Source organism: Pteronotus mesoamericanus, unplaced genomic scaffold, assembly GCF_021234165.1.
Source record: "Pteronotus mesoamericanus isolate MK-2021 breed Mesoamerican mustached bat unplaced genomic scaffold, CSHL_Meso_final contig_269, whole genome shotgun sequence".
NCBI lineage: Eukaryota > Metazoa > Chordata > Mammalia > Chiroptera > Mormoopidae > Pteronotus > Pteronotus mesoamericanus.
In genome coordinates, this window is record NW_026555114.1 from 243,793 (window position 1) to 270,852 (window position 27,060).

The following is a 27,060-nucleotide window of genomic DNA, read 5'->3' on the forward strand; positions in this document are numbered from 1 at the left end:
TTGGGATTTGGGCTCAAGAATTTAAAGTGACTCCTCAAGGTCATTCTCTCCAGCGAGGTTCAGTGTCTTGGGTGGAAGGATAAGAGAAGGAGATTGGTTGACTAACCAACAGTGAGGTTTCCCAGGAGACCATACCAAAGGAGCAAGAGGTAAAGGAGTTAAGAAGTTTACAAGGGCATTTACTATTGAACTCTGGAATTGAAGCTGGACAGGAAGAGAAGTGAGCACATGATGAAGATGATGGGTAATGGGAAGGTTGGTAAGATTAATGGATGGGAGGTGTTAATAAGAGGATTGCTGGAGTACATGAGCTGGAAGGACAGGAGGTGGTGATCAAGTGTCAGGGTGCCTATCAGGATGATACATGTCTACGTAAATAAAAAGTCACATTTACTTAACATACACAAGATTAACACTAGATGTTTCTCTTCAAACAGCATTTTAAATATTTGCATTTTTAAATTATACGTTAAATACATCAAGAATATGTGCAACACTATATAAGTCATTATCGTCATCACCTATTTTCCTTATAGGTGGGAAAAGGATGAGATTTTCAGTTTTTGTAATTCCCAAATAGTTGCTTAATTTAGAGTGATTTATTTTAACACCTTAAAGAAAAAAGCAAATCTGGTTTATCACTTTGTTGTCATTAAATCTGTGTACTCATATGTCTTCTATCACATCAAAAACAATATTTTATGAACATTTCAAATTTGGCTCTATAACTTACCTTGTTTAGCATAATGATGGGCTTATCCTAGAATATACATCTCTTGACAGTTATTTGAGAATTTAGCTGGAGGGCAGTACATAACTTATAAGCCAATGTATTGATACTTAAGAACATTTTACATACATCAGTGAAGTCAACTGCCATCTTTGAGCATTACTACATTTTAAAATAAAGCTGCATATTTTTTAATGAAGTGTTTAACAAGGATCTGTGTTTTTCTTTTAAATTAAAAGTATATTTCCAAAAAAAAAAAAATAGTGTTGGGATGTTTAAAAGGAAGACTTTGGAAATGATGAAATTATTGGGGCTGATAATGAAGCTGGAATGGTTTGTTGGACATGGTGGTTGTGAGGAGGTCAAAGACCTGAAAGGCCACAGTGTTAGAAGAGTCATCCATGTGATTATTAATATCATGATGTCACCAAGTGCAGTTTAGGAGTAAATGGAAGATAGCAAGGTTCTGAAGGCTTCAGTTGAAGAATGAGGTAGTTGAGGATCAATAGATGACATAAATAAGGCAGGACAGTAAATGATGAAGTCTGATAGCAAGCAATGAAAATATATTCAGACTTTTGAAGGAGGACAGAAGAGAAGAGGTTTATAAGAAAAGGAGGAATATTCCCCATCTGTAGGAAAGGTGGGAGAGAAGCAGCAATCTCCAAACGAGAGAGCTTCCAGGGACAGCCAGGCCTTCAGTTAGGGAATAGGAGGGGGAAGCCTTTTAAGGAGAAGGTTAAGGAGCAGAAGAACTTGCACTCAGTAAAAATGAACCTTCCATTATCATTGATATATCATTTTTTTAAAGGTTAGTAACTTTTTTCAAAGGATTCTATTTATTTTTGGAGAGAGGGGAAGAAAGGGAGAGAGGGAGAGAAATATCGATGTGAGAGAAACATCAGTTGGTTGCCTCTCGCACGCCCCATGCTGAAGACCTGGCAATCCAGGCACATGCCCTGACCAGGAGCTGAACTGGTGACCTTTTGGTTTGCAGGATGATACTCAACCCACTGAGACATACCAGGCAGGGCTGATGTATCATTTATTACTAGCTAAATTTATTTTCAGACTATAATATATTACTGAGTATAATATATTTTATTAAATTTTATTTAAAAATTGGCATATTAGGCCTGTGATAAAGAATATCAAAATATTCATTATTCATATATAGTGGAAAAACATGTTTAATTTCCTTTTTGGAATAACTACCATGTAGCAGGCTCGTATCTACTACTGGAAATAAAGACTTGTAAAATATGATACCCCTTCTCAAAGAGTATGTATTAGTGAGCTCACCAGAATATAACTTGTGTATGTGCATGTTTCCTTACACACCCAGCTTGAGAGATTTTACACATACACACCCTCAGACTATTAACACTGGTCTCCTTTAGGACAGTGAAGGAAATGAAGAGGGTGAGATATTAAGGAGAGCATTCAATTTTTAGTCTGTTTTTTTAATCTTTTATTAAAATGCACTTGGATAGTTCACTAATAAAAAATATTAAGAAAGAATTTATGGAAATTCCAGTTTTTCTTTGTAGCAGTTAAAAGGAGAAATTGTGTTTTTTAAGCCTTTGTCCTTTCCTTCTAGGCAGGGATACCAGTGGGACCAATGCCAACAGCGGGAATGCCTTACCTGGGACAAGCGCCATTCCTGGGGATGCGTCCTCCAGGCCCACAATACACTCCAGACATGCAGAAACAGTTTGCCGAAGAGCAGCAGTAAGAGACCTCAGGATTTGAGGATAAAAATACATGATAGTAGTTATTTTAAACATTTCAGATGTTCTCTAATGGAAATTTGAAGCCCTGTCACGTTGCCTTTAAAAGTCCTTAAAATACTTTTACTGTAAGTTTAAAGCTAGAAGGGACTTTAGTGGTTCTCTAATTCAACCCTTTAATTTTACATCTGATTTTACGTTGGGGAAGTGGGGTCCAGAGAAATGAAGCCGCTTGTGGTTACACAGTTACTAGCAAAGCCTGGATCCAAATGCAGGTCTCTTGACTCCCAGACAATTGCTTTTTCTCCCTCATGACATGCCTTCCCAAGTGGAAGTTTCTTTTTTATATGCAGAACAAAAAGTGTTTTTATTTTGTCTACCTTGTCTGTTTTTTGAGATTGCTTTTGAATGCAAAAGATTGTCTCCTCCCCTTGCAAATTAGATAAGAAATAAACTCATGTCTGTAGTTTAAGTAAATCATTTTTTAGACTCGTATTGAAGGTCCAGCACAAAAAATGCCACTTTTTTATTACAAAATCGTAAGGATGTAATTCTGTAACATAACTATCACACTCAAGCACACCATATGACATTTTAGGTGAAATGTTCAAATTAAAGCTGTAAATTATTACACCCATATTATTACCCTAACAACCATACTCAAGCAGGTGTTACTTCTGCCAGACCCTGTATTTTGAAATTAATATAGTGGGAAAATAGGATTGTCATAAGAAAACTAAATATAATTAGCAGAGAAGTTTTTAGCTCTAGAAATGTAAGATAATATTGCTGAAATTGATGGTAGAAATATGAATGTAGCACACTCGATAATCCCTGAAGCTTTATTAGAATGTTTTTCCTCCAGAAAACGATTTGAACAGCAGCAAAAGCTCTTAGAAGAAGAAAGAAAAAGGCGTCAGTTTGAAGAACAGAAGCAAAAGCTCAGACTTCTGAGTAGCGTGAAACCCAAGGTAATATATTCTGCCACCCCTCCACCACAGCACGCACACACACACACCTGCATGTGCCTCTCCTCACTCATTCAGTGGATTTTGTCACATAGCAGCCCAGCCGGGCCTGTGGTTGATTCATTTCAGTTTATCAGAATCCAAAAGTGAAGGCTTTTTCTTCTCCTATAAAGACACTTATTGAGGGAATGAGGTATCAGCCAGTCTTCTCAACTATTTTTTACTGGAATGTTTGTAGTCTTTTCTAGGGAAGCATTAATATAGAATATGAATGTATTAATATAATGTAACAGCTGTATCCTGAGATATTTATAAATGGGCCTTTAATATTTTTATATTCTATAAAAATATTCTATCAACTCTAGAGTATAGAATGTCATATTATGTCTTTGTTTTATATACTTAAGTGTTTTTCTTATTTGGAGAATTCACTATCAGAAGTATGTGGTAAAAATATTGTGAACAGACTAGTATCTGTAGGGTTTTGGGTTTTTTTTAAGATTTTATTTGTTTATGTTTAGAGAGAGGGGAAGGGAGGGAGAAAAGAGAGAGAAAGAAACATCAGTGTGCAAGAGATACAGTGATTGGTTGCCTCTTGCTTGCCCCAAACTAGGGGCCGAGCCCACAACCCAAACATGTGACCTGACTGGGAATTGAGCCAGTGACCTTTCAGTTTGCAGGCTAGCACGCGGTCCACTGAGCCACACCAAACAGGGCTAATATTTTAATTTGGGAGTATTTAGGATGAAGTGAGAGATAAAGAAGAAATATGCATACGTTTTGTTGTCTCTTAGACTGGAGAGAGGAGCAGAGATGATGCTTTGGAAGCCATAAAAGGAAACTTAGATGGGTTTTCCAGAGATGCTAAGATGCACCCTCCTCCTGCATCGCACCCTAAGAAACCAGGTATTTTAAGTTAAAGGTTTTCTTTTGTTGGAAGGTGATTTATAGTCCCTTATGTGTAATTAACCATTATATGTGTGAAGAACCAATGCTGACCTCTTCCTTCAAGCTAAGTACAGATTTGGATGTCTTAAAATTTACAGTGGGTTAAGGGTTCTGATCTGGATAACTATCTTGGGAGGAGAAAAACCTCTGTCTTCTAGTAAAGATCAGTATGACAACTTCATTTGTAAATCTTCTGTATATATGAGTATGTTAACATTAGTAAAATCCATTCACTCAAAGCAAATGGAATAAAGGAGTTTATAATTTCATTCTCATTGTTTTAAAAGAATTTTGCTTTTTATGAGCTAGTTTGAATTTTATTCAATGTACTTATACTTGGAAATTTTTTAAATGTCCCCTTTAAAAAACTCATGGGTTTAATAACGCTCCTCATGAAATTTTAGTTTCTATAATACATTTCTTTGTAGTTTTTATTATCATTTATCATAAGATAAGCAAAAAAAGTGCCCATTTAAAGCAGGGTAAAGGGATAGAGTTTTTTTGCATGTGTTTTGAACATTTAGCAGTTGAAATGAGTCTTGTCTTTATGTAACTGTTACCATACCCTTTTTTAATTTGATATTTAATATTTTATTCCCAATTGATTTCAAGAATAACATACTATTAATAAGTGAACAGCTTTCATAAATCATTCAGCCAATCAAGTACTATTTTCTGCTGGCATATGTTATATTGGTAAATTTTATCTTAAATCCTTGTATTATGTAGTACCTTTTATAGGTGATGTCAGGAGGGAATAATCTAATATTATCACAGTAACCAATTTTCAACTTTCTGGGACAGCTTTGATTCTGTTCTGTTAATATCACTTCTTAGCTTATATAGTCAGGTTATCATTTCAAAAATATGCCCCAAAATAAAGTATACAGATACTGAAAAGAGAGTGAATGTTAGCAATCAGATTGAGGTCAGAAAACATATCTAAAAATGAAAATTATAAGCTGAATAAGCTTGTCAAGAAGGAATTTAAGAATAGACATTAGAGTGCTAAAACTGGACCCAACATGGAGCAAAGGAGAAGGCGGCAGAGAGGAGTGGTCATTTTTAGGCCTAACACTGTTCTACCCATATTGAATGCTGTTCTTGGGCAACCTGGTGTCATTTAACAGGCTCATTGTGAAATAATAAATTAGTGGTTTAATACTCAAATAATATTGTGAGTTCAATAAACATGCATGCAGTTAGCTGTCTCTAGTTAATTGCTTCATGCTTAGCGAGAAAATTTTTCTGCAGTGAGCCCAAGGAATTTTCAGAGCTTCTCCAGTTAGAGTCTTAAGCTTAGGCCTTAAGAATATAGAAAGAGTTTCCAGTCTTTTTACCACCAAAGCCATCTTTATGTTTGCCCCCATAGACTGTTTATCTTAAATTATTGAATATACAAACTGTATTGACCATACAACTTTTCTTTTTATTAATCATATATAGAGCTGCAAGAATTTATAAGCCAAAATACATATCACATAAAATTCGCATAATTCCCATCAAATGCAAAGAAACATTGGTTTAGCCTTTTGCAGCCTTATTGCTAATAAATAGTCAGGTCCATTTAAAAACACATAGTCACTCTCAGTTTTACATTACTACTCTTTTCCACCTAAATTGAGAACTTAAATCCATGTTCTCACTTACCATTATTGAGAAGGTTGGAATTCATTACGGCATGGCTTTTTTTCTTTTTATTTTCCAACAAAAAATAATGAAGACAGTAATTTCGCATACCCATTTGGCATCTTTCATAGAACTTTCAATCCTTCCAGGTTCTGTTTCACAGATCCAAAAGAGAAATGTCCAAAAGAAAAACATGTCATGTCCCCATTTTTCAGATGAGTCTTTTTTTAAAAAGATTGCCCCTTGTGACATTAGACTTCAGTAAATGTTAAAGCAATTCAAAGTAGTTAAAAATATGGCAATAATAGTATTGTTAATGAGCCTTATAGTAAATGTACTTCCTGTTAGGGAAGGTTTATCACAAAAGTGAATCTCACATATAACAGTAAAAAGCCATAGTGATGTTTACATTCTTTAGAACTAAAGTAAAGATAGCCCTCAGTCGGTTTAGGTTTCCTTCTTAAATTGACTGTTGAGTTGTTTAACTCAGCAATTTATGGTGACCCAATTTTTATGCTTTTCACAAGACAATATCACCTTGGCAATGTGTTTAATGTTCTTGTTGACTTGGAATTTTCAGTCCTCACATGGTAACTTTACTGAAATGTGAACTATGCAAAGCGTATGGATTAGACATAATATATCAAAAATTATAAGTATGTATCATACCTTGTTTCTTACTGGCATAATGAAATTTAATCGTTAGAGACTAATTCTGTTCAAAATGTCTTCAGCAGCATTTGGTACGTTTTCTTATTTCTGGTGTACGTTAGTTTGAAAGAATATTATCCAGATAAACAGATCACTTGAATTTCAAAAGTAATCACCACTTCGATGTAAATTATTGGTGGTCTCAGGGAGAAAAAAATTAGTACTGACTTAGTAAAAGAAGGAAAGAAATTTTGAATTTTATATTTTTCTGTTTTTGAACCAAATGCAAAATAGCTATAAAACCTCTTTTAAAAAACAAAAACAAAAAAAAGATGTGTATAAATAGACATCAAAGTGTGTTGCAGTCATTGTGTAATCCATTTGACTGTTGTCACATGTTATTTCTTGTTCACCTGGACTATTCGTGTTTTGGTATATTCTTTTGGAATTGTACTACATCTTAATTTCTTTCTCCCTATTGGTTTTCATTTCTGTGTATTTCATTACCATTTTCCATTTTGCAGATTTTCCCACATCATCTCATTCTAAAACTGTCTCCCCATCACCTGCCTTTCTTGATGAAGAAGAATTCAGTGACTTTATGCAGGGGCCTGTTGAAGTTCCCACATGTGGGCCTTCTTCTACTTCCCAGCCTTTTCAGTCTTTCCATCCCACCACCCCACTTGGCCAGTTGCATACACAGAAGGCTGGAGCACAGCCTCTCCCTCCAGGTCAGATTCTAGTGTCTTTCTCCTTACATGGTGTCCCTGGACAAATTCTTTATTTCTCTACGCTTCAGCCTTATACAGTATACAGAGAACAGGTAACTCCTAGAATAATGAGAGTAGTCTTAAGATAATCTAGGCTTATTTATTTCTCTTATTTAAGTAAATAATACAGTGATGTTGGCAAAGAAACATGTACCTGAATATATGAGTGCTATTGAAATTCACCAAAATAAGAATCTAGATTTTTAAATTTTAGGGGCCTCACTTTTCAGAAAAGTGATTGAAGACTTTTGCTCCTAAATTAGATACTTTAAACCACCTTAGAATTTTAAAAACAAACAGATTTCTTCAGAAGATTACTCTTGTTTGGGGAAAATCACTAATACCATTTTCTTAAGAGAAATGAGCTAGGAAAAGTTGCTTTAGAAAGTGCTCTCTCTAGTTTGGGTTCTTCATTTACTATCAGTTTGTCCTCAGACACATCTTAAACACTTCTGTACCTTAGTTTTACCCCTTGTGAAGTAGTAGGGGTTTGGGGCAGTTAACATAGCATATCATGAGACATAGCGCAGTGCTGAGAGGGGTCTTAGCCGATACATACTTAGTCCGAGCTTTTTCAGTTGACAGAAGTAGAAGCAGACCCAGAGATGGTGGTGCTGGCCAAGGGTCTCACCAGTCATGAGTGTGAGTGTCCGTATCAGATTTCTAAGGTGGTGCTCCTTCCACTATACCATTCCACCTGCTGTCTCATAGCATTCTTGAGGATCAAAGTAGATAACGATGTTTAAGTTCTTTAAAAACTCTTGAATCTCTGAAGTCCTATACAAATGTGTAATGATTGAATTATTTTAAAACTTACATTAGATGTGGCAGGGTCTTCCCTTTAGAATCTGGGGGTGGAAATGGATCATTGAAAAAATTAGAAATTTGCAGTTATATATAAATAATCCTTCATGCTGTTTGTTTAGGCCCTTCTTTGGAGGAGAAGCTCCTAGTATCTTGTGATATAAGTACATCTGGGCAGGAACAAATTAAATTAAATACTCCTGAAGTTGGGCACAGAACCCAAGGCCCAGATTCCAGTAAGAACCATCCCAGTTTAACGGCCACTATCAGGGGTGCTGTAGATGGACGTGTAAGTGGTACCACTACTGCAGAGTCAGAAAAGACTTCAGAACAAAACCTGCCTGTTGAAGAGAGTGGTGAGCTCATGAAATATTCAGCAAAAAGTTTATTTAACCAAATGCCGCTCAAATGCTAACATCTTAAGCATTAATCTTAAAATGAATGCTGCTTGATTTTGCTAATCAAAATTTTGCTTAAAATATATTTAATGCATTCCTTTCTCCAATTAACCCCTATGATTTTGCTCTGAATTCTTTCAATAAACTGTTAATTCCTTTAAAATTTTTTTGATAGTTTTAAAAATCAGAATCGTTCCTGAAATTTACATTATAAAAACTCTTTTTTCCCCTTCTTGCACTTTGTCTTCCATAAAGGTTGAAAAGTTAAAATTTAACTGGAAAAGTCACCAATGAGAATATAGTTTTGCTTCTCTGAAGTAAATCTGACACACTGCTCTCTAAAAGTTTGAGTTTTCTGAACTCAGTTTGCCAAGATGAATTAGAATGTGGGCAGCCTAGGAGGTAAACTTTTGCAGGATATTTTACTGGACAAAATAAAAATCAAAAATCCTATATATCTAGGGCAGCAGTGTCATAATCAGGTAAAAAAAAATCAGACTTGTAAAGAAACATTAAAAGCTGCAAGTAAAGCTTGGGCAACTATATCTTTTTACTATATAATTTTTAAACCACTGATTATTGTGTTTCTTCCTTTACTTTGTAATACTTGTATACATGTGAAATGGTGCAAGCCTCATATGATTCAAAATATTGATTAGGGTTTTTTGTTGTTGTTGTTGTTGTTGTTTTAGTAGACTCTTTAGGACACAGTAATGTATAGGAGTTCTTTAGAAACTAAATACTTTAGTTGTATTGGTGACTTTTTTTTTAGTGCCTCCAGCCTGTGCTCTTTTTATAAAAAACCATGACTTGGTGGGATTCCCCCATCTTCTACATGGCCCATTATACACGTGAGATAATGTTCCTTATCTTCCTCTAGGTGTGGGTGTATTTCCCCCACAGGATCCTGTTCAACCCAGAATGCCTCCTTGGATTTACAATGAGAGTTTGGTTCCAGGTAATAAAAGCTTTGACAGGATTCCCATCTGGACATTTTGCTTTAAATGTTGTAAATGTAGTTGTAACTACTGTTAGGGTTACAAAATATTCGGAAGGAATTGTAACTTCTCTTGTTTATTTTTTTTCTGAAAGGATACAGTAAATTAAATTGACTTAGTGTTTCTTAAGGCTGCCTCATACTTTAATGTTTTATTGATCATCATATACTTCTATTTCTAAAAATTTTTCTTAGATTAATCATGCCTTAAAAGACATCAAATATTTTTATAGATTATTAACTTATCAAGAATATCACTAATATATGTGATGCAATTTTCTGAACCCTTGGTGATTAGTTTATATTTTAAAAATATTCTTATGACTTTTTTGTCATGTGGTAGCATATGAAGTAAAGGACCAGGTAGCAAATCTACACTAGCAGATGATGTTTACTTTTTTCTTTGTTATTGCTGCTGAGCCAAAAAAAACTTACTAAGGTGCACACTTTGTGATAGTATTCAGCTGATACAAAGAAAAAGTCTGTTTAAGCTATGGTTGATGGGCATAGAATAATGACTATTATAGCAGAATATGTTCATCACTCTTAATAACTTGTAACATTAAATTTGCTCTACTTTGCCAACCCCTTGTAAACTAAAGGTAACTTTCATCAGATCTTCAGTTTTCTAGATTGGTTATTAGAGTAAAGTTATTCTACACTCGATTAAATAAAACTCATGCAAGATCCCTATAGTTGAACTTCTTTTTGGAAGAAGCCAGTAATGTCTCCTTTACATCATAATCGCCTAATCACAAATTGAAAGGCTAATTTCCCAAACCAAAATGGAACTTCAGTTGTCCGTAAAAATAGTAGGTTTTCTTCCACCTGCCTATTAGATAGTTTGCGTCTTTTCTTCTTCCTCTCTGTCTTCAAGTCAAACAAACAAAATTTGGATCTTGTTTATTTTGGAGTTCTATCCATTTTCTCCCAGCTTGTTTTCTTTCTTTCTCTTTCTTCCAAACATCCATGCACATAGACTTTCCTAGCCTAAATATGTGTTGTCATGACCAGGCTATTAACCTGCAATCCATATTTAAATCACAGATGTAAAATTTTTGCTTTAGACATTTTCCTCTACCTTTCCCCTACCCACTTTCAGCCCCCAAACTCCTCTAACTAGGGTTGTCAGATTTAGCAAATAAATGTACAGAACATCCAGCTAATTTGAATTTTCAAATTAGCAACAAAAAATTGTTTAGTGTAAGTATGTCCTATGCAGTATTGGCATCCTGTATGTTTTATGGCAGCTTTATTTCTAACAGCCTTTCTCACTTTGTCCTTTGGAAACCCCATTTTATTATGAAAACTCCCCCCTCCTTTTTTCTACTTCCTCGCCTTAACTGAAACTGTATTTTTCTTTGAAGGCTCTGTTTTCACAGCACCTTACCCAGTTATGTTTCTTCTCACAGCCTCTAATTCATCGGGACAGGAAAAAGGTGGTACTTGTATAATTCTTTTTTCCAACTGCTGTTTTCAAGCTATTAGCACCATCATTACTCTGCAAACTTCTCTTTTAAAGTCCAAAGTATCTGCCTGTACCACCTGCATCTTACTGTTTTTGCTATCTTCCACTAATTAAGACTTTTTCTTACTGTTAGTCCTGACCCAGTTCCAATCCCTCTTCTAAGTACCAGACCCCAATCGTCTGCTGGTATTTGCACTTGAATATCTTTACAGCAGTTCAAACTCTGACATGGTTTTAGTTCCATTAAAGCTATTTGACCTAAGATTATTCTCATATAAGCAACAAAGACAACAAAAAAGATCACTCAGTTGTAATATATTTATATTTGTAACCTGGTCTTTCCTTTAATAGATGCCTATAAGAAAATCTTAGAAACCACAATAACTCCAACTGGAATAGACACTGCAAAACTTTATCCCATTCTGATGTCGTCTGGACTTCCCAGGGAAACTCTTGGACAGATATGGGCCTTAGCTAATCGAACCACACCTGGCAAACTTACTAAAGAAGAACTTTATACTGTTCTCGCCATGATAGCAGTAACACAGGTAGACATAATTTCTTAAGTTAGATAAATAACTTTTCAATATAAATTGGAGGAATATCAGTCCTTTGTGATTACAACCTCATAGAAGTCCTTATACATGGAAATTTAGATTATTTTCAAGATACAATACTTCAAAAATGTATAGTTTATATGAAGCATATATTAGCAAAATGTTCCTTTGTTTAAGATTACTTAATATACTAAAATCCTCTGGCCTGACTATATATCCCTTTTGAACTTGAAAGTTAGTCAGTAATAGGTGAAATTACTCTCTGTCCTTTGAATTCCTTATTTAAAGTTCCTTAGAGTCCTGGCCAAGTGTCTCAGTTGGAGTGTTGTCCCATCCACCAAAAGGTTGCAGGTTCGATTCCCAGTCAGGGCACATACCTAGGCTATGGGTTTGATTCCCCAGTTGGGGCATGTACGGGAGGCAATCAGTTGATGTTTCTCCTCCTCTCTCCCCCCACCCTCTAAAATCAATAGACATATACTGGGTGAGGCTAAAAAATAATAATAAAATTCCTTAGATATAAAATAGTCTCCATTTGATAGTAATTTCTCTCATAATACAAAACCATTTGTAGTATATGTAATCATGATTTGAATATAGTAAATCACCCAAACTTGTCAGAGAGTGAAAATACCAGAATTGATATGTAGTGGCCATTTCTTTGCCAAGTATTAGGTTTGCATTAACTATGTAACTTATTTTCTTGTATCAAATTAATGAGTTTTGGGAGAGTTAAGAGTGGAATTATACCAAGGCTACAGATTTTACAGATTTTGGTCTTTGCCAGATTTAAATTGTATGTGGTTTGCAATCCTCTAAAATGTTTTCATTTTCCTCCTGTATAGAGGGGTGTTCCTGCCATAAGTCCTGATGCTTTAAACCAGTTTCCAGCAGCCCCTGTTCCAACTTTAAGTGGTTTTCCTATGACTTTGCCTACTGCAGTGAGTCAGCCAACTGGGATGCCTTCAGGCCCTGCAGGCTCCATGCCCCTCAACCTCGGACAGGCAGTCATGGGCATTAACCTTGTTGGACCAGTGGGGGGAGCTGCAGCCCAGGCTTCCAGTGGCTTCATGCCAACTTACCCTGCAAATCAGGTAAATGGGGAAACTGCACATTCCAGATAATCCCTAAAAGTGAATCTGGGCAACTTTTTTCCCAGAGATATAGAGAGGACTGCTGGATTATGATGAACTTTGGAGGTGAAAATTAAACAATATTAAAACAATACAATTAAATTTTCATTATTTAAAAAACAGGAAACAGGTCTGGTTGGTGTGATTCAGTGGTTGAGTGCCAGCCTGTGAACCAAAGGGTCACTGGTTTGATTCCCAGTCAGGGCACCTGCCTGGGTTGCAGGCCAGGCCCCCAGTGGGGGAAGCTCAAGAGACAACCACACACTGATGTTTCTCCCCTTCTCTTTCTCCATCCCTTCCCCTCTCTAATAATAAATAAATAAAATCTTTTTAAAAAATTAAAATAAAAAACATGAAATAATTTGTTAAGCCCTAAGATACTTGAATTTTGGTTATAAGTTCATAGTTCTTTATAGTATATAGATTTTAAATATCAAGCCCAATAAAGTTAATTAAATTCTTAGGCTGTAACTCTTGAGGAAGCTGTTGAATCTGAAATTAAAATGCTTCGGTTTATTTTTCATTTCTCAGATTAGCAAAAGTTTTTTAAAAACATAGTATTTAGTGTCAATGAAAATGTAGGAAAAAGTTTATTGGCACAGCCTATTGGAATGCAGGTTTGGCAATAGTTATCAAAACTCTAAATGTATCTTCTGACCTAGCAGTCATGCTATTAGGAACCTGACCCACAGAAATAGTAACTCGAATTAGCAGATACAAAAGGACATTTGTTATAGCATTGTTTGTTAGCATACAAAAAATAGAAATAGCTAAATGTCCATCAGGAAAAGAAAGGTTATATAAATTTTGGTTCACTCCCACAGTGGTAAACTATTTGATCATTAAAAGGAATAAGATAGATCTATATATACTGCATTGCATTGAAAAGATGTCCATATCATTTAATTACATTTTTAAAGTGCAGAATGATATAAGCTCATTTTTCTATAAAACAAATCAACTGTTAGCAGTACTCCCAGAGCATGGAATTTGGAGTCAGTTTTCACTGTTAACTTTATACAGTAATGGATTATAACAAGCTTATATCACTTTTTAAATTTGCAAACATAATATAAAATGTTTTTTAAAGGTGACAGTTTCTCAGTAATCTATTAAATGTCTTAGCTATTTAAAAATTGTATAGGTTAGCCCTTTAAATCAGTCTTTTACCATGCATACATTTAGGATGTCTAAAAATGTAAGGTAGGATTCCTGCCTTAATTAGTTGAGTTGATTTTATCTAAGAGTATTCTTCTAAAATTAGGTAGTTGTACCTAAATCCAGGATTTAAAAGATAGTCTTTGAGATTGATAATTGGGGATTTGTTATTTACTAGTTTACCAATTTCATGCTTTCTATTTAATTGTCTTTTTAAACCTAGGTGGTAAAACCAGAAGAAGATGACTTCCAGGATTTTCAAGATGCTTCTAAGCCAGGATCCCTTGATGATTCATTCAGTGACTTCCAAGAGTTGCCTGCTTCTTCAAAAACAAATAATCCGCAGCAGGGAAACAGGTACAAAAGGGTTGAATATAGTTAACATTGTGTTTAATAATTGAGGAAGAGATATCCACCATCAGACTTTCTTCTGCCTCATCCACATTAAACTTCAGCTCCTACCAGTTCTTCCTGGTACACGCCTGCTTGCCAGTATTTTATCTGCCTGTGCTAAACCTGACGTATTACAGCAGAGTCCACCTGTGCAACAATGACTTCAAAAGTTCTTGTATTAGATCCAGGTCTTCAACTGTTGAAAAGTGTTTTAGGCTAGAGCACAAAATTTGATATTTTTGCTATAAATATACTATTGATTTTCCACAGAAATCATAATTCAGAAGACCAAATGTGATTATTCACACTTCTCCTATATTTGAAATCAGTGACTTGTAGGCCTTCATATTTCTGTTTGTTTGCATAGACAGTGGCACAAATGTTCCTCTAATGTTTTATCTGCTAGTTTAACTTTCAGGTACAGTGACTGATTTTGTACGTTCTCAACACCATTTCAACATTTAAAAAAATACTTAACATACTTCTTTTGCAGAGTAGAACATACCAGAATTTGATTAAGCAATATGAGTTACCTCAGGTTTTTTAGAACTTGTTTTTGTCAGGATATATATTCCATTCTCTTATATTCCTATTTGTGCAACTCTATTCATCTTTTCCATTTTAACTAATTGATTATCTCTTAGTCAATACTTCTCACATATACACTGGTACCAAGAACTGAGGGATAGGCATTATAGAGAATTAAAAATCAGGGAAAAAATTATTCTGATTTTAAGAATATATCAAACACATGTAAATGACACATAGATAAAAAACATATGAGAGGGTGTAACTTTCAAGTACTGGGATTTCCAAACCCACTATGCCAGCATTCATAGCATTTACCTGACAGGCACAGAATAATATTTCTTTCTCATATTGCTTCCTTTGAACAAAATGTTCTACTATCTAGAACATAGCTGAATGACCCACGGCATCTCATATCACCTGCATTAAATTAAATTCATTGTTTTCCTACTTAGAGTTAAATAAAAATTTATCAATTCATCATTTTCTTAGTGAATCATGTCACCATATCCAGTCACCAAATCAGACACATGTTATTTTTTTTTTGGTTCCCTCCCCTCTTCTTTACCACCGTCAACTCTGTCAGCTCTGCTTAGCATGGAAGAAGGCCATTGTGATATTGCTCCTGCCTACTCTCTCAGCTGTTGCCATTGCCCACAGCTCGTGCTCCAGTCATGCCAAAAGGCTGTTTCAGCCTTTTACATTATGTTTTCTTTAGTCTAAAATTCTTCTATAGTTAATTCTAGTTCAATTTCAAAAATCGGTTTAATATAGGAAGTTTTTACTAGCCCCTCTGAATCAATCCCCACCTCCAAGATGAGTTAAGGGCCCCTCCCTCTCTCCTGTTAAGGTACATTATGAATATCTGTACCCTAAATATAATTACTGGGTTACCTGTTTTCCTCACTAGGCTCTAAGTACCCAAATACAGTTTTTCATGTCTACACATGTAGTACTTAGCCCATAATACTTTCTCAATAAAGGTTTGTTGGATGATTGTATTATAATATGAAAGTTATAAACTGAAGTAATCAAACTGGTGATTCATGCCTCTGGGGAAAAAACTCTCAGTACCTGAAATTAAAATTGGGGTATAAAAAGTTTTAAGATGGTGGCTAGATCTGAGATATGTGGGATGTTAGCGATTTTGTGTGGCGTTATCTCCCCATCATAGTTAACTTTCATACACAGCCAGTCTTTGCAGATTTTTCTTATTCAGTTCTGATTTGACTACTTCCATGCTTTCCTTGCATGAAGACATTTTGCTCATGTCTTAAGAATCCACCATCATTGTTTACTTACTCATTCAGCAGCATGTATTTAGTATCTGCTATATGCCAGATATTGAGGTAGGCACTAGAAATACAGAAACAAAAAACAGTCCTTGCTCTCAAGAAGCTTAGTATTGTTTGTTTTTTAATTCTCACCCAAGGACATGTTTATTGAATTTTTTTTTTTTGAGAGAGAGAGAGGAAGAGGGCAGGGGGGCCTGCCATGTGCACCCCAACCAGGGATTGAACCGGCAATGTGCCCTGACTGGGAATTGAACCCGGAGGCTTTTGGTTTACAGGACAATGCTCCAACCAGCTGAGCCACCCAGCCAGGGTGAAGCTGGGTATTTATATTATATGATAAAACTCTCTGAGAATTGGTCCTTAAATGTGTGTGTGTGCTTATATAATGAATTCCCTAGTTTGATATTCTGTATTCCATATTGTGAGTTTATTTTAAAAGAATATTTGTTAAATCATAATGTGAATAGCTAAGCCTAGGTGAGACCACTTTGGGTGGTATTTTTAAGCAAAAAAATGGGCATTATTTGTCAGAGAACATGAAAAGGAAGATAAATTGTTAGAAGTAGGCTTGATTGGAGAGTATTTTCAGTCTGGGGAAAAATGACATTAGTTAAGGGCAGCTCCAGCTGAGGGATGTCTTAGATTTGTGACCTAATCTGTAAAGCATTTTAGAACTAAGACATGGCATGATGAAAGTGATTCTTGCTACTGTGTGGGATACATTCAGCTGCCATGATAATCCTGTTGTGAGATGGTGGGAGGTACTCTGGGTTTATAAATACTGAGAAAGGTGTATCTGAGAAATTGGTTGGACCCAGTGTCGAACCAGATGTCAGAGTCAGAGGAGAATTTGCGCCAGCATGAAAGGGGATCTGGAAGACAGCAACGCCATTCATTTATCCATTCAGAAAATGTTTAGAGCATGTCAGGCACTGGGGAGCCTAGTATGATAAACAAGACAGACATGGGGTACTAAAGACAAAATAGGATTAAGGTGCAGGAGTTTTGAGTTCCGTAGTTTTATTTTGCTTTTTAAATAGGTGTATTTAGCAGGAGTGACTGTAAAGCACAAATGGATTCACGAGAAAAAGCAAAATCCTTTTTTCATAGCCAAATTATTTACAGTCTTATCTTTCAGTATAAAGAAGTTTTGTGGGGTTTTTTTTAAAACTTTTATTTATTTATTTTTAGAGGGGAAGGGAGAGAAACATCAATATATGGTTGCCTCTTGCACGCCCCATATTGCAACCCAGGCATGTGCCCAGCTGGGAATCGAACTGGCAAGCCTTTGGTTCGTAGGCTGGTACTCCATCCACTGAACCACACCAGCCAGGGCGATAACTATTTTTTGTAACTGGCATAAACATATTCATGGTGATTACAGTTTTTTAAAAATAATTCATAAAATGAACTGGAATGAATTATTTATTTGTAATATGTGTAAGATTACAGTCTGAGTCATAGTTTTTTTTTTAAATGGAACTGTATTTGTTGAGTTCAGTCAACAAAATCCCCTTTTTTCCCTCCAATTCCAAAAATAATTTTCAAATTAATAATAGTCAATTAAATGTCACATTTAGTAGAAGATTTGTCAAAGGACTTTAAAAGACTCTAGCTAAAGTTGGCAGGTCATGTAAAACAAATAGATCACTCACCTTTGTGTTTTTTTCCCCTAAAACATTAATTACCTTTACTCCTACGTAACATTCTGTTCAATGACTTGTGGTTTGATTACTTAGGGGACTTTTAAAAATTCATGTATAATAAGTGAGACCTGTTTGTCAAGATCAAATATGTAGCAGCTGTTTGGTAGTGATGCAAAATTATAATGTTTGATAGCATAAGTCCTAAAGCACTATGGACCCTCACTGACGTGTCTGTGCAAGAACTGGGCTTCATACCTTACTTGGAACCTACTGATAAGAAGATTTAAATGATTGTGGAAAGATTTTTGCTCCAGGGCAAAGCACTCAATAGAAATCCATTTATATAACTTGCAGTGTGTGGTATTGAGTGACACAAACTAGCGGTGGAATATAATCATTCATATGTAAAGGTGGTTCTTCCTGGGAGCTGCTTGTGTCTGATAAGAGGAGGAAGAAAGAAAAGCAGTGCTTTTGTAGTGTGGTAAGCTGTCCAAGAATTACCCACAGAGACACTACTCATTACACTGTTGTTTTCATCTTAGGAGAAATATGTCCACAGGCAAAAGTATCTTCATCTAATTTTGAAATGATTGTTATTTTGCTAAAAATACAGCTTCTGGAACCGCTGTTATGATCCTTGCAAAAATGCAAACTATAGTAACTCTACTGCTGCTACCAGATGTGTGAACTTTTGCCATTAAAGCAATGCAATATGATCAAAGGAGGAACAATTTACATTTTAACTTGAACAACATTTCATAAATAAATTTTCTCTCAACCATTCCACCTCTTCATTATGACCTTTATTAAAGAATAATTTATATTAAGGATCACATAATTTACTTTAAAATATTGGGAACACCTATTTGGAGCAATTCACTTTTAGGGACCTGAAGTTAAAATTGCAGTAGGTCTTCATTCTATGATAATTCATTTACAATGCCTTAAAGAGATTGCCTTCCTCATTTCAATGGCTTAAAGAGATTAGATGGTCAACCTGGATCTGACCCGTCTTCAAACAATCAAGAGAATTATTGGTTGGGTGTTGTTTTAATATATTTTTTCAAGAAAAAGGATGTTGTTTTTAGTCATTTGTGGTATATGTATTCTAACTTTTAAAGCAGGGAGTCATGAATTTTGACTAGGTACCTATTTGCCACTTCAGTTCTAAGCTCCTACTTGTAAGGAAAGGATTCAAGGTTCTAGTCATTAAGAAATATTTTTTTCCACTTTCAGTGCCCCTTCTTTGTTGATGCCACTTTCTGGAACTAAAACATCAGCTTCAGTGGATAAATATGCTGTGTTTAAAGGAATTGCAACTGACAAGTCCTCTGAAAATACTGTTCCATTTGGAGGTAAAAGTAGTTCGCGAATTCATAAACCTGGGAATGTAAATCTTTGTTGTTAGTGATGGCCTTTTATGGTAAATGTGTAAAATACTTATACCACATGTTAAGTATGTTTGGATAACCCAGTCTGCCTGACTTTCTTGAATTGGGGTCTCAAGGTTCCTAACCTGACTTGAGCTTCTGTGTTTTCTTAATAGAGCCTGGTGATAAATATAGTGCTTTCAGAGAACTCGAACAGACAGCACAGAGTAAATCTTCAGGTAAGTTTTTGGTTCCTTAACAAATTATTTCAATTTCATATAAAAGAGATTTTTGAAGGTTCTTTCAGTAACACTCCTGAAGGTACCTCTATTTTATTGTGTGTGGGGTTTTTTTCCTTTTTTTTTTTTTCTGTGTCTTTGGAAATTACAAGGAAGTAAAATGTGGTTCAGTTATTAGAAATTATTTTCTAAAATTTATGGCAAATCCCAAAGCAATGCACTCCCCTCTAAAGATAGTGTGTTCCCTTTCACCTGAAGCCTTCAAGCCACACTAGACTCCTGTAATGAATGGAGGGCTTTGAATACTTCAGCTATTTTAATGTTCCCCAAGACTTGAACTGTTGGCATGCGGCAATCTATGGGCCCTACAAAAGGCAGCAACCACTCTTTTACTTTTCAAGATTTTCAAAATTGCTTATAATTTAATAAGGTGAAGGAAAGGGGTTTTCTGTGCATATGTGGTTTCCCCCTCTGATAGAAGGGCTTAAATAGAATAGAAAGGGTTGTAGAATGATAATGGGAGAGCCATATATGTAAAGTATAAAAGTTAGGCTTATGGTTAAATGCTACTATAAACCTAATGTGTAGGGTTTAAATAATCCATATGCCAAACTATGCCTTCAAAGCCTAACTGTGAATGCTATGAAATTTGTGTACTTTGAGGATTTCTTCCTGGGAGCAGTACCCCATTCTTCTTTTGTGTACTGTGCTCAAATTTGGAATATCCTTCATCTATCATTTGTTCTAACCTTTCTGCCTAGGAGATTAGGGTGAGAATGGAGGATGGGAGGAGAATATAGGAAAGGTAAGTATATGTGAAAGTTAAAGTAGAAAGAGTACTGCTTAAATCTCTCTAGAAAAGGCAAACTCACCTCTTCTAGAAGTACTCAGTCCCTTACAGTTCTTATAATCTAAGAAATGTTTTCTTGTGTTTCATTCAAGCCTTTAGGATGTAATAACTATTTCTTCTTCCGTGCCTGTATTAGGTACTAGGCGTACAAAGATAAACCCGAGAACCTTTTGGCTTGTTAATTTGGGCCAGTGCAAGTTTGAATTAAACTCTTGGACCAACTCTTGGGCCAACACAAGTTTGGAGTAAAAAGCATGGTTTAATATCAGGGTTCTTTGTGTAGAATGGTATTAATGCTCACGTGATATGCATGTTATTTCTGGGAAAGACAGTGGTGCCACCAAAATGTAAGCAGCACCTTAGTCCTGCTTTATGGTGCTTTATTACCAGAATCCCAGATTGTTGTTGCCACTTTTGTGTGCTTGCTTTCATTCTTATCTTAACTTTAACTCTGTGGCCTTCCAAGCAGAAATGCCAGCTTTGTTGATTTTAGGAGAACATATTTTATTCCTCTTGGCATTAAGAATACACTGGCCCTGGCTGGCAGCTCAATTGGTTAGCACACCATCCCAGTACACCAAGGTTGTGGGTTTGATCCTGGGTCAGGGCACACACAAGAAGCAACCAATGAATGCATAAATAAGTGGAACAACAAATGAGTGTTTCTCTCTCTAAAATCAATAAATAAGAAATTTAAAAAACAAACACATTGGCCTAACAAAATATCTCAGTATCTTAGATTTTATGAAGAATTTTGTGGTATTATAGTCAGAGCTGAGGATTTGTTAGGTCACAAATATTAGTTTAATAGTATTTCCTTTTTTCTACCCTATAGTTTAAACCATTTGATGAGGAAAATGTTTTATATAGATAAGTGACAGTTACTGAAGTTTTAGCAAAAAGCGATCTCTCTTGAAATGTTTTTAGGGCCTAAAAAGTATCAATTAGATAAACTTAATGAGGATTCAGAGGTTAGCTGAAAAGCTACCCATGAAATAATATGCTTACTGGACCTGCTGATATGCAAACTTCAAATGACTGTAACTAAATTATTTGCCCCCACATCTCCTTTGTATTTGAACTTGTAAACCCATCCATTTTTATTTCTTTTTAACCCTTTCACCCAGCTTACATTTCCAATGGAAAAGTTTACAATTCATCAGTAAGTTTAGTTTGCTGTGGTGATTTCTTTTTAAAAATAATAAGGCAAAACTTGTCAATTTCACAGATATTTCAAAGCAGCACATCAAAAATCTTGGCTGTGACAAAAATTGGCTGCTTGTTACCTTTTCATATACAGAAATAATACAAATATCAGTGATATATTTGCCTAAACTACTAGGGTAATTTTTTAAAAAAATTTTACATCTGCTTCTCCTCTCAGTTTGTGAAATTGACTATAGTTTTATTGGTGGTACATCTTACAAACATAAAATAAAAGAATTCTGAAAGCCTTCCCTCTCTTTCTAAAGTTTCCCTAATGATATTAAGTGGATTTCTCTGTGTTGATGAATTATGCCGGTGAATTGCTTAAGTATCTCAGATCAGGAAGAGAAATCAGCTTCCATTATTTTCCATGCTTTTCCATATGATATATCAACATATATATCACTTTACACGCATGATATGTTTAAAACCTGTATTGTTTTAAAGACAATTTTAAGAATTGGATTTTGGTTTCAAATACATTTTTATAGTTCATATACTTCTGTATCTCATTTTTTAGGGAAAAATAGAATTTAAAAGTGGATGAGGACATTAAAGCTTGTATTTTAATTTATAACTCTTTAGAAATGGCACCCGTATCTTTAATAAATGATATTGGTATAACTATATTTATATTTGGTTTATCTCTGGTTTTCATTAGCTGGTATTACCTAGTGGATTTTATGGAAGACCTTCAGACACCATTGGAAAACTAAGATCATTCGCATCCCAGCCTCATACTGATGAGTGATAATAAAGAATAGAAAACCCAATAAGAATCATGGCTCCAGATTTTTATCAGTATCTTAACTGAGTCTATTTCAATATTTATGAGAAATGCATTAATACCTATTTTCTCTAAAAAATTAATATAAAATCCTGTTAGCATCCCATTCTTGGAGTAGCATAGTATAAGCTAAAGTTTAAATCATATTCTTTTAAAGTTTTAAAAATAGAGTTGTTGTGTATTCAGATCCTTTTGAATTTTAATAAGTGCTCAGTGAGGTGGCTGATTTCAAGAAAAACCCAAGTTCTGACAGATTTTTTTGGTGATATTAACTTCTGTGTTGGAGAGTATAGGGAGAAGCTGCTTTACAGTGCAGCCTTGACCAAAATGATTTGTAAATAAGTAGATAGCTTTTCAAATATTTCCATCAAAGTTTCCTTTAAAGTAACACCTCCATATACTTGAACAAGACCACCAGCATCTAACAATATGCTTAACATGCCGAATTAAACAAAGTGTTGTACATACTAGATACAAGATGCAGGATTTTTCATGATATTTTATTGGTACTGGTGATATATTTTTCCTGATCAATCACCATGTAACACATTTTATCTTTAAAGGGCCACTCTCAATATGATTTTCTTCGACACCAACTTTTTATTCTATTGTGGCCAGCCATAGTGAGAAAGGTTCTGCAAGCAGTGCTTTTGGCCAGCGGAGGGATCTGGCACCAGGAGACTTATCACACCATAGGGAGCAAATGAAAATGGTAGTGTTAGGTGCTCTCGGTTTGCTTTTTATTCTCATATCACTAGTCTTCAGTGTGGAAACAAGTATGTAGCTTGTAAGGGGATATTTGGTAGGGTTTAAACTAATTAAATTATGTCAAGGCAGTGAGGGAAAAGTCTATAAAAGAATGCTTGTCATTTACTCTGCTGTTGTTTTCAGCTCAGCATTCTGACTTATTTGGCTCTGGGGTTTTTTTTGTTTCAGGAGAAAACTTTGCAGAATTCAGACCTACAGGGACTGATGATGGTTTCACCGATTTTAAAACTGCCGACAGTGTATCACCACTAGAGCCCCCAACAAAAGACAAAACTTTTCCAGCCGCCTTCCCCTCAGGAGCTATACAACAGAAACCACAAACACAAGTGAAAACTCCTCTGAACTTAGCAGATTTAGATATGTTTTCCTCAGTTAATTGCAGCAGTGAGAAACCGTTGTCTTTTTCAGCGGCATTTAGTGCATCAAAATCTGTTTCTACACGAGCACAGTCAACAGGATCTGCTGCAGCCCCACCAACACTGGCAGCAACGAAATCTTCTAGTTTGGCTGATGATTTTGGAGAATTCAACCTTTTTGGGGAATATTCTAGTCCTGCATCTGTTGGGGAGCAGGATGACTTTGCAGATTTTATTGCTTTCAGTAATAGCTCTGTTTCATCTGAGCAAAAGGCAGATGACAAATATGATGCCCTCAAAGAGGAAGCCAGTCCTGTTGCTCTAACCAGCAGCTCGAGCAACATAGTGAAGACTGGACAAAACTCAGCTGCTGCGTCTACCAAATATGATGTCTTCAAACAGCTTTCTCTGGAAGGATCTGGACTAGGTGCTGAAGAACTGAAAGATAACACTCCGTCAGGAAAAAGTGATGATGATTTTGCCGACTTCCACTCCAGTAAATTTTCTTCCATGAACTCAGACAAATCGCTGGGAGAGAAAGCAGTGGCTTTCAGACACACCAAAGAAGACTCTGCTTCGGTGAAGTCCTTAGATCTCCCTTCCATTGGTGGCAGCAGTGTTGGCAAGGAGGACTCTGAAGATGCACTCTCTGTTCAGTTTGACATGAAACTGGCTGATGTGGGAGGAGATCTTAAGCATGTGATGTCTGATAGCTCTTTGGATTTACCAACAGTTAGTGGCCAGCACCCTCCTGCTGCAGGTGAGGAATTGGTGAGATTGCTCTGGTGATGGTGACACAGATTTCAAAGATGTTTCTGTGGGTGTTGATTGACAGCCAAGTAAGGCTCTGGCTCTTAACCTTTATGAATTTCTAATAATTAACATCTTTGTTACCAGACCCCTTAAAGCAGTGTTAAATTCCACTCTATGGATACTTGGATATATGGCTTCCATGAATACTATGGAACTTAGATTTGAATAACTAAAATATCCTTATTTTTGAAATCTAACACCAACATGGTATTAGAGGCACATAAAAATCCACTGCTAGATGAACTGCACATTGCCAGAAATTTTTACAAAGATTTTTGCAGTGTCAGTAATGTTCCTCCATTTCTGTGAGTGAGGTCAGTGTTTCCCTCTCCATTTTATTTCCCTTGGGTATATTTGACAGCTGTCAACGTAGTATTTTGTTTGGTTTACAGAAACTGATTCTTGTTAGGTCAATAACGTAACAGTGTCTAGCAAGTTGTGTTGCAGTTTGCCATGTCCCTACAAGAAAAGGAGAGGGAAAGTGCTTGTGTATGGATGTGCTGTGTTCCAGGGTCGGGCAAAGAGGAGGGCATGAGTGTTAGTGGAATTCAGGTACAGTTTCCAGTGTTAACTCTCTTATTGGAAGTATTAAAGTGTAACAGATCTGTAGATGGTAGGATAGAGTACTCACTTTCTCATAAAAATGTTTGAAAATATAAGGGAGCCGTCTTAAAATTCTGTGTGAATTTTCATGTATTGTAGCAGTTTATTCTCTAGTTTACCTTCTTGTCATAAACACTAGATACCCAAGTGTCCTAGTTTTTATTTTGTTCTGTTATTTGATATATATAGAAAGATAAACCTATTTTGTGGCCTTTAATAATGAGAAATATCTCAGTATTACTGTATTAGTCTAGAAACTTTATTATGCATATAAAGGGTTTCTTGTTGCTGTTTTTTAACTAGAGAGGAACACATAACACACGTCCAAGTTTACAGATTCAGGCAGAAATTGTAAAGTATTTTGACTTTTGCAGTCAAAAATCAAAATTGCATCTATCCTTTGGTCATTGAAATGTAGGATGTATCCTTAAACAGGGTGCTGAGTCAGGAGCAAGTTACCGTAGACATTGTGTTTCGCGTTGCTACATGCTAAGGTATTTTCCAAATGCAGTGGGCTGTCTGCAGAGCTCCTTGTGCCCCTGTCTCCTTCCTTTTTTTTGTACTTTTCCTCAGACGGTTTCCTATATATTTTGTTTTGCTGCTGTTTATTTCTCTTTTTTGTATGAGCTGCTTGAGCCACTATAGTTGGTTGCAAAGTGCTCCATTTTCTGAACAAGATTTGATTTTATTTATAAATCTCATAACAAGTAAACTAGCCTTCTGGACTCTGAAATTATTAATTAGAAGCTATTTTTCTGAAAGTGAATCTATATTCTTTCACAGTGCCAAGCTAGATGTCTTTATGGGATGAGTCTAATCTAGGTTTGGATGTCTTTTTTTTTTTTCCATTTTATTTGGGGAGGGGAGATTGATTTTTTTGACTGAGTTTGTTCTGACTGACCTGTTAAAATAATTTCCTGTGTTCATGTTCTTTTATGTATGTTTGGAACATTCCCAGCTTGAAACCTGTAATGTTCAAGCCAAGTATTTTCAGTTTGAGGATATTCTTAAAAGCAGATTGTTTCCACCTTTTGATCTGTAAACCTGTTGGAAAGGAGCAGTATCCCTTTAGAGCGGTTGTTAAAGGGGTTGATGTCTGAGCAATGCGCTGTACTGTTGTTGAGCAAAACTGCTGCATAAATGTATTGTAGAGGGAAAAATGGCAGGGACTTCTTCAGGGAATTTGGTTTTTCTTTATCCTCATGTTGACCACAGTATCTCTTGCTCTCTTAGTTTGAGGGTTAAAGGTACTTCTTGTTAGAGAAATTAGAAGTGGGCTCATGAAGAGAAAATAAAACATGGTAGACTGCTATCTCTGGACCTTAATCCTACTTAGAAACCCTAACTTAACTCTGAAGGGGATACTGTCTCTTTTAACTCTTGCTATAATTCTTTGTATGGAAGGTAGATATTGCTAGTAACATTGCCTGATTTCTCTGCATAGTATTACATTTAACCCTTTGAGCCCTTGCTGCATATAATTTCAACTAGACTGCTTTTGTCGCCCTACTAAATTTAATCTCTCTGGCACTGAAGCATCTTCCTGTGCAGTCATTAAGATCATCCGGTTTTGTTGGCAGCAAGAGCTTGCCTTCATTTGTGACACTCAAAGGGTTAGCAAGACTTCTGTAGCTTCCTACCTACCTACCTGTAAAGTAGCTCTTCTTTGACATTGAAAACCTTTGTATTTTAATCAGCGCCCTTTTTTTTTTTTTGCCTGCTTTTCTGATGTCTTTTTTTTTTTTTTTCAAGTTAGACATATTCTGTGTGAATGTGCCTTTTCAAACTTGCTTTGGTATATTCCACTGCAAATACTGATGATCTGCATGCTTATTCTGATGACTTCTTTTCCAGCTTTTCTGTATAACTCTTTTGTGATCTGTAAGTCCTATGTTAATAAATAATTCTTTGGCATATTTTGAAAGTGTGGGGATGTGTGTAATTTTTACTTTTTCAGGGTTAGAGCAAAATAATCCTTGGTCCATATCAAGTTTAAAGCAGTAGCATCTCCTGTGATTAGAGGGTTTCTTTCCCCTTTTGCTTGTTTTGTTTCCTCAAACATCTTTCTCCTAAGAAAAGTACTAGTGCATTTTAGCCTTTCCCCTTATAATTCCATTGATAAAGGTTTTTACATGGCACTGGATTAAAATATAACTTTAAACTTTTTAAAAGTGAAAACTGTACACTATTTTACATATTATAAAATTTACTCCTTTTTTTTTAATGAAGAAACTGAGATTTTATTGGTTAGTAAAGATCACAGAA

At 35.6% G+C, this 27,060-nt stretch overlaps 1 protein-coding gene across 1 annotated transcript in view; it reads left to right on the plus strand.

Moving 5' to 3' along the window:
• SYNRG (synergin gamma) overlaps positions 1-27,060 on the plus strand; it is a 74,295-nt gene that overhangs the window by 16,390 nt on the left and 30,845 nt on the right. The window contains exons 4-15 of the mRNA XM_054574831.1: positions 2,331-2,461; positions 3,326-3,431; positions 4,223-4,334; positions 7,181-7,387; positions 8,353-8,586; positions 9,509-9,586; positions 11,445-11,641; positions 12,496-12,744; positions 14,165-14,298; positions 19,040-19,158; positions 19,350-19,412; positions 23,192-24,139. Coding sequence (XP_054430806.1) covers positions 2,331-2,461; positions 3,326-3,431; positions 4,223-4,334; positions 7,181-7,387; positions 8,353-8,586; positions 9,509-9,586; positions 11,445-11,641; positions 12,496-12,744; positions 14,165-14,298; positions 19,040-19,158; positions 19,350-19,412; positions 23,192-24,139 — 2,578 coding nt within the window. The remainder of the gene's footprint in view (positions 1-2,330; positions 2,462-3,325; positions 3,432-4,222; positions 4,335-7,180; positions 7,388-8,352; positions 8,587-9,508; positions 9,587-11,444; positions 11,642-12,495; positions 12,745-14,164; positions 14,299-19,039; positions 19,159-19,349; positions 19,413-23,191; positions 24,140-27,060) is intronic.